This window comes from Akebia trifoliata, chromosome 8 (assembly GCF_017979445.1).
Source record: "Akebia trifoliata isolate Shusen 1 chromosome 8, ASM1797944v1, whole genome shotgun sequence".
NCBI lineage: Eukaryota > Viridiplantae > Streptophyta > Magnoliopsida > Ranunculales > Lardizabalaceae > Akebia > Akebia trifoliata.
The window spans coordinates 41184084-41192864 of NC_141382.1; the positions used below are offsets into that span (position 1 = coordinate 41184084).

Consider the following 8781-nt stretch of genomic DNA (forward strand, 5'->3'; position numbering starts at 1 on the left):
TAAAACGTATGAGAAAATAATGATTGTTCTCGTTATGTTCCGTGGACGTAGGCACACTACCGAACCACGTAAATCCTTGTATTTTGTGCAATTGTGTTATCTTTGCTATTTCCATTTTTTTCACATCAAGTACCCTTTGGCACTAATTGAAGGTATTGGCCTTCCAATTTCTATTTAGACTTTGTTTAGAAATTGATAAGAGCTTATGCTTGTGTTGAAAAAATTGTATAGAAGCAATAAAAGAAGATCAATTATTCTTTGAGACATGTTGTAACTACGATATCTTTAAACGTTATTTACCCCCTTCCAGATTTAAATCGAGATTGCAAAAAAGGGTTCTAACAAATACATTCCCAAGTTACAACAAAGCCCAATCTCCCTGTTATCTCCCACTATTTTTGCACTAACAGAAAGAGATCCTAACACTAATAAATTATGCACAAGAAAAGGAGAGAGATAGAGAGATTTAAAAAATGCAAGAAAATTGTGATTTTTCAATGTATTTAAAAGGGTTTCAAAAATCTAAACATATAGACTGATTATGTCTCTTTGAATAGGCACCATAACTGTTAAAGGTTCCTGTTAGATAATCACACCTTCTGGAATGGACACCAACAGTTGTAGAAACTTTGTTGACCTATGATCAACTCTATTTGACTCATGGTTAACTCTATTTAACTCACGATCATACCTATTGACAAGTCATTGCATGGTCAAACCATGTTGACCCATAATCTTGAACATCGGTGGTACACTTAGCAAATAGGAAATAACTCCTTACAACGATGCGGACGTGCGAAGGACCCAATGCGTCTCTAAGTGCCCAATGCCTAAACACCCTTTCGTATGTCACGCACGTGTGCGCGAACATAGCAGCAAGTCACCACATGCACATACAATAAAGTCTTTCTTCTAAAATAATAAATATTGTAAGTAAGAAGTCCTTTATAAACTTGAGGCAAATCTTACTTCTATTTCATATGAGACTAAAAAATGTAGGTGTAAAATTAAGTCTCCACAATATTAAAATTTTCAAAGAAATTTGAGTTCCCTCCAAAAACATTTGAAAATTATAAAGTATAAAAGTAATTTAATAGTACAACTACTTTAAAACAAACCTTTTTTAAATTTCAAACTTTTTAAAAACTTTAAAATAAATCATAACAAATAAATTACTTTTAGATAAATAAATATTATAAATCAAAATAAGATAGAAAATTTCTAACAGCTTGGAGAATCTCTTGGAATTACATAATCATTAGTTTGAAGTGTCAACATGGATTCCAATGAATGTCTTAAGCCTCACAATGGCTTTAAAATGGCCAAAATCAGTTCTTCCTTTGTTTCTAAATCCAGATAGATAATGATTACAATGAATTTGTGATATTTGCACATAGATTAGACTATATAAAAATAATTGAGCCAATAATAATTTATGCGGACATGGTTGAAGAGGAAGAAGAAGAAAATGAGTGCAATATTTTTTCTATTAGTTTTGGAGTATAATCATCCGAATGGAGTGTAAAGGGATATTTTTAAGTGGTGAAGTGCACTTGGTAATGGGTGGTGTGCAACTAGTCAATCAATTTCTCAAATTGCTTACTTATTCCACCAAAATGAAGATGAGAGAAAGATAGAGATGAGGGGTAGAGGGAGGTAGTAATGGAGAAAAAGAGTAAGAAAAAGAAAGGAGAGAGTAAATAGAGGGTGATGAAAATTTCTAAAATAATCATTTAAGTTAATTATGAAAAGTTATAATCTTACAAAATTTCTAATTTTTGTAATCCAAGTGTATGAAGTACCTAAACCCAATAGGTAGAACTCACCAATGAAGATGATTTGTGCTACATAGGTCTAGCAAATGATATGTCAATATTCATGAGTTTTCTTCCATGGGTAAGAAAATGCACCTTAGCATTATCAACTTAATGGACATGAGCCATGATGTTAATGTCCAGTTTCCTATTCTAAGAGCAACTCATTAGCAAATAGGTATAATGGCAGGGCATAATTGGTAGGCATTTTATTATAGAGAGTCATTTTATCAATTCAAAGGGTTTACACTCCAATGATACTAACTAAAATGGCTCTCCACATATATTTTAATATTTTTGTTAATTCTACTCAAAATTCAACTACGATAAAATCTGAACTCAACTGCTTTACCGCCAGCAAGTATAAAGAAAGAGTCTGACTCTCTACTTTTGCCTCTCTTTTTCTCTTTCCAAATTTTTTTAAGTGGAGAGTCCAAGTGCGTTGGAGTGTCTTCAGAAGGCTTTGGCTCTCTAAAATGGAAGTTGGGAGAGGATGTAGAGCCCGATGCATTGGAGTTGCTCTAACAATTCAAGTGTGAAAAAACTAAGAGCAGAACTAATCTCTATGATAAAATTTGACATTTGTCCTCTCTTTCTCTCAATCTTTATCCCCCCCTCCCGTAAATATACAATCAATAACAATTTCAATTTTATTGTGTTCCCTTACCAAGAATATTGTAAGTCTATTGTCTTTTGTTTTATACCCATTTTCAAGAATACCCCATTCAACTTTATATTATTTTTCTTTTTTCAATAACATACTTCTAACTTTACTATCTTTCTTCTTTTACCCCCTAACTCCAAAGAGGATGCTCATGTCGTAGACATAGACAAATTATAGTGGGTGATAAATTAATCAATAGTCGGCATATATCGATAGCTTTACCATAATAATGAATGAATGGAAAGTTTTAGTGACACAAACCCACATTAAGTAATTCTTTTAAATTAAAAAATGTATTTGATAGATCTTTTAATTTATTTGAAGTGGTTTATCTACAATAATATAAAATAGGGTCTATGGGCACACATTAAAGTGCAATAAACACACCTTGCGCTTTACCATGTGCCCTAAAGGCACACATTGACAAAACCCTATAAAATAAAATTGCATTTCCCTTCAACTCCAATAAGAAAAAACATGCACGTTGATAATGGTACAAAATCTTTCATATTTGCAAGTTAGTGCAAAACCATCACTCCACTACGCTCCACCGTCAAATTTAAATTTAATCATAGATTGACCAAATCCACACGGTTTTCTCATAATATGATTCATGACTGTCATACCGAGTTAAACCTTTTTAATCCATCATTCATCTTAATAATCTTCCCTCAACCGATTGAGGACTAAGTGCCTTCATCACTGTTACAGACATGATTTAAAGTGTCATGCCATCTTGGAATGTTCCAATTAACATATTCCAATTTCGATTGATATCATAATAAAATATTTAGCATTCCAAGAATGTTTTGGTCAAGAATATCATTTTTTTTTTCCTGAAACATTAGCACCAAACTATCTTTGCAAAGTCAAGTTAATGCAATTTTGATGCACATTTTTATTTATTATTAATGGGTTGGCAATACAAATCCTATTTCACCTTTTAAGTCTATCATAACTCTATTTTCAGAATCAACAAATTTGGATCCATGTTAAAGTTTTGACATCATTATACGTCGGATGTTTACCCAACTCAGACTCTCCTTTATCTGCTTGGGATGCGAAACGTAAACTTTATGCCAGACATAATTATAATTAAAGATAAGTATAAAACACACATAAAATAGCACATTATGATTTCATGCAGTAAGGAAAATGAACATATGGAAGACATTGGAGATCATCCTTCCCAAGAGGAGCTTAAGATTATACAGATTCTTTTTGGAGCACAACTCATAAAAGACTGGGACTGGGATTTTTTTACTTGCGCCTTCCCTTTTGGTTCTGCTTACGGCTTTCAAGCCTTTTTCGTGCAGCTTCAAATTCTTCTTCATTGGGCTCAGAGTCCAACTCACTACTCCCATTGCTTTTAGCCACTATGGATGAGAACATAGTGTCGAACTGCTCTTTTCTCTGGCTTCGACGCTGAGAAATAACTGCATATAGATCTGTATCTGATCGTTTTTCCGATCTGTGAAAGGGAGTTAAGAAGAACATCAAATTGGATTGTAAAATAGTGAAGGAATAAATGATTGATAGACAAAAACTCACTTTGTGCTCCTTTTTAGTGGATTTGTAGGTGGTTTTGTTTCAGAGACTTGTTGTGCCCAGCGCTTGTAGGCTTTGGTTTCCTTAAGCTCCTCTGTACAAAAATAAAAATGTCAAAAAAAAACTATCATCCATTCCCTTTAATACAGAAAAGAAATACATAGATCCTCACTAGAATGTAAAATCATCATATGCTCCTCATTGGAGGAGTTCAATATATTAAAAATTCTTGGTTGTTATCACCAAGTCGGAATACAGGTTTAAAATGGTAAGAGAAAACTTTGGAAAAAAATAGGAAAGAAACGAGAGCAAAACGGGAAAACTGATAAATATAAAAAATAAAATATGATATAAAACATTATGAAAAAAATATAATATATATATATATATATATTATATATATATATATATAATATTAGATATTTAGTCTATATTTTTAGCAAGAAAAAAAAGAAGACTATTCTATATTTTTAGCAAGAAAAAAAAGAAGACTATTGAGTATTTATGCATGATAACTTGTTTCCTAACATAATTGTACATTTTATGATGAAAACAAGTCAACTATCAATGTATCTTTTAAGTAAAAGAACATACTATTGAAAAATTATAAAAACCATAACATCAAGCTATTATCATAAAATCCCACATTAAACAACATTTATGAACTAAATCACAAACAACTATAAAACCATAGAAATTAACTATAGGCCTAACAAAAGGATTCTTACTATTTGTATTATTTTTTGAAAAAATGTGTTTCAAACATAAAAAACTTTCTTTTTTAAGTTGAGTTTTTTTTATTATTTTAATCGTTAGACATATTAAAAAAATGTAGTTTTTTGTTACTATTGTTATGAAATTGGTAAAACCCATACCCCCAGCTATCGCCCCATCAATGATATCCTTGAACCGGTGAGAATCAAGCTTAGGATCCGAACAAAGCATCGAACAGAAAAGTCTGGAGACAAACACTTAAAATATCAATAACTTGCATTCACATTGAAAAGTAAGAAATATAGAGCTGTATACCTGTTCATGTTACCCTTGCATTTCATATATAGTTCCTTCAAATCCTTCTTCTCTGAATCAGATCCTCTATAATTAGCCTCAAACTCTCCAATGTCAGCTTCTGTGACCTGTAATTGAGACAAACATGTATGTTACCTCATAACACAACATAAGAAATCGAGAGATAATCTCTTTAGAAAATAAAAATGATACCTTTTTGTAAATCGTTCTGAAATATTCATGCAGATTTTGAACAACTTCCCCTGCAAGGTCCTGATCACAAAAGACGTGAGGAAGGAATATGTGCTTGATCAATTAGACTATTAGTTCAACAGAAGATGAAATTGAATTTAAGTTTGCGAGCCATGTACATCATCATCAATGCAACCAGTCTGATCATAAAGTGCCCTTTTCTCCTCGTCTCCAAGGATCGATATCACTTTCTGTAGTTGCTGAAATTTCTCTTTGGCTTCCTATGAGCAGAAAAATTAAGTGTAGTTATAGAACAAAACAGTCAATTGTGTGTTCAAATGGAAGATGAGTATCTGAGACTCTAGAAAATTGACTTTCACCTCATCACCGGGATTCTTATCTGGATGAAGACGCAATGCCAACTTGTAGTATGCTTTCTTTATCTCCTGCTGAGATGCTGTTCTGTCCACATCAAGAATCTACAAAAGCATTCATTGGGTTATAATGGCTCTCTCAATCACACACATCAAACAGCAAAATACAGGCTACCATGTTCATTAGAAAACAAAACACCTTTTGAACATTAATTAGGGAGTGAGAAAATATTTGACACGATTCCAGTTGGAATTGAATTGAGGGATTGGATTTGTTTTGCCACGCCAAATAGTTGGGTAAATGCATATAACGATGATGACGATAAGGAACAAAAGGCCGGCAGTAAAAATATTGATATGTTCCCATTAAGTATAAGAATTGCATAATGGGGTTGTAGGGTTCAAATATTGACATGCCCATTGAAAGGTTTAGAATTATATAGACCTTTATACCTGTTCATATTACCCTAAACAATTTAAATCATTCAGGTTTAATTTTAAACCTGAATAATGGCAAAGGTGCCAACATTATCATGAGGGAGGGGACATGGGAAATTGATGGATTGGAAGCCAAACAAAAGTTAGTTGGTCTGCTATGGTGCATCATTTCTGCTTATGGGTTTGACAAACCCATGACATTGTGTTGAAATAGCTAGACACTTTGAAATTGGAGTTGTGCCTACGTTGGACGCTTAATTTTCTGATTGTAAGTGCATACCTATGACATATCCTAGCTATGTCTTTGTCGTAGACAGGTAAAATAGGCATCCGTAATACCCTTTTCTCATCATCCAATAAATGTTTAAGTCTTGGGCTTGGAGGGAAGGGATTCCTTGCTGCTCATTGGCCTTGTACTTCCTAAAAGACCTCTCTCGTATAAGTAGTGAACGAAGCCAAATCACCTGTAATTCTACCGCCGACGCCATTTTCTCATTGCCACTTGAACCATTAACTCATAATCATACATTTTTATTATCTCACCTAGCAGGGGCAGATTTACAGTGGGGCCAATGGGGGTACTTGCCCCTACAAGAATTTTTGGAACTTACAAGATTATATGCTATTGCGATGGATAACAGTGGCAAAAAACAAAATCCGACATTATCGGCCCCACAAATTTTATAAAAAAAAAAATTAAGTGTCTTAGTTGCCCCCACATAGAAAAAATACTGCTTCATACCTGTCACCTAATACAAAAAGAAATTAAAATGCATTCACCCATCTATACCATCCAACAAACTCAAGCTTCATGCATTGCACCTCACATGATTGCACTATAAATTTCCAAGCACCGAACTTTATGACATATAAGACATACATAATCATAAACGAAACCATTGCAAGTTATTAGGATGTAAGATCCACAGATATGAAAATATTCACTAATTACAGATGTGTATTGCGACAAGAAATTTAAATTCTGTACTAGAATGAGGGGAAAAAAGCTATTCTGTTTCATGTACAGTGTAGATGAAGTCAGTATTATCTGTAATCCAATCTATAATATGTCCTTCCTATCATAACTAGAGATTCCTATGAGTTCTGAGTTAATTTGGTTATTATTTACGAAATTCATTCCGAGCTGAATATGCATGCTTAGTACTTGAATTATAGCCAGGCATATTAAATAAATGAATATGAGGGAACAAACTCATCAAGGAATCCAACAATGGTGTCAAATCTCGTCCGAGACCAAGATGACTCGCCCTCATTCAAGAATGGGAGGGATATTCAATGTGAATCATCCCTCATGTTGTAATATTTTGAAAACATCAGTTAAGTAAGCCTAGTCAAATGGGTTCTTGTATTTGTTGATTATAAAAATTAATTTTTTATTTATAATTTAAATGTTTATTATCTAAATAATACATCTTCTATTCTACTTATTTATTAATTAAAAAAAAAATATTAGATAGTTACTATTGCCACACCAACTATGTGCAATGTGTGATTTACATAAGAATTGGTGTGGTATTAGTAAAAGTTGGTGTGGCAAAAGCAGCTCTAAAAAAATTAATTTTTTGGCTATAAATATACATTAATAAAATAATTGTAAAAAAATCGAGTTAAATAGCTTATTTCATCCGAGCCAAGATGACTTGGACGAGTCAACTCTGTTTTATCGAGTTTTAAAACCATGATTTCAACAAAAATAAAGATTGAAAAACATATATCAAAACATTAATAAATTCAACAGGAATAATTCTAGGGCACCAAATATGGTAAATCTAACATCGAAATGAAATCTTTCAAATTTCAAGAAATCAAACACCTAGCAAATCTCAGTTGAAGAAGAAGAAGAAGAGATAACCACCTCATACAAGCTCCTCCTCTCTCTCGTGGAAGATTCACCGAAATCTTCTTCAGAAACCCCATATTTTCGCTTCTCCGCCATCTCAACCGAGAAAAAGTTTTCTCAATTGAAAGAAATACAACTTTATATACAAAACAAAGCTTTATTCCCGCCAATTCTCATTTTTATACTTTTCTTTTTTCCCGCCATAAATAATTTGGGCTATTTCCGTTCTTTAGAATAACATAATAAAGAGTCGTGATAGTGTGACTCGACAGGCGGCATATTCAAATGACTACATGACATGGACAAGTTTGGGTACGGTAGTAGATCTGTACGACTTGGGATACATTTTGGTCCCGTTCAGCAACAAACATTTTGGCAAAACATTTTTCAAAACATGGGTTAGAGGTTTTGGAATGGACTGATTTTTTGTGAGGATGATCTCTTCGGTGAGGAGATCATCCTCACCAAAAATCGTCCTCACAAAAAATCAGCCCATTCTAAAACTTCTAGCCCCTGTTTACAAGTTGAAAAATCGTGGACCATCCATTTTTTGTAAACCATTTTTGATGGGGTTAGAAGTTTTGGAATGGGCCGCTTTTTGGTGATGATGATCTCCTCACCGTAAAGATCATCCTCACCAAAAATCAGCCCATTCCAAGACCTCTAACCCATGTTTTGAAAAATGTTTTGCCAAAATGTTTGTTGCTGAACATTTCCCATATATATATATATAGCAACAAATATTTTGGCAAAACATTTTTCAAACACATGGGTTAGAGGTTTTGGAATTGGCTGATTTTTGGTGAGGATGATCTCTACGGTGAGGAGATCATCATTACCAAAAATCAGCCCATTCCAAAACTTCTAACCCCATCAAAAATG

The 8781-nt window shown here is 33.2% G+C and overlaps 1 protein-coding gene across 1 annotated transcript; it reads right to left on the minus strand.

Annotated features, from left to right (window-relative positions):
- Positions 1-3549: 3549 nt before the first annotated feature.
- Positions 3550-8030, minus strand: LOC147396854 (chaperone protein dnaJ 6-like). Its single transcript, XM_086450858.1, has 8 exons — positions 7915-8030; positions 5607-5705; positions 5406-5507; positions 5248-5307; positions 5056-5162; positions 4902-4984; positions 4030-4120; positions 3550-3949 (listed from the first exon to the last, which is right to left on the minus strand). Exons 1-8 carry the CDS (start codon positions 7993-7995, stop codon positions 3739-3741), a joined length of 834 nt encoding a protein of 277 aa, XP_086306984.1. The 5' UTR covers positions 7996-8030; the 3' UTR covers positions 3550-3738.
- Positions 8031-8781: the final 751 nt, after the last annotated feature.

Excerpts from the sequence above, each read along its gene's own strand:
- LOC147396854 (XM_086450858.1), bottom strand. The coding sequence starts at position 7,995 with ATGGCGGAGAAGCGAAAATATGGGGTTTCTGAAGAAGATTTCGGTGAA. Across the intron at positions 5,308-5,405 it reads CTGGTTGCATTGATGATGAT|GACCTTGCAGGGGAAGTTGT; the intron begins GTACATGGCTCG and ends TTTTGTGATCAG. Across the intron at positions 3,950-4,029 it reads CCACTAAAAAGGAGCACAAA|ATCGGAAAAACGATCAGATA; the intron begins GTGAGTTTTTGT and ends TCCCTTTCACAG.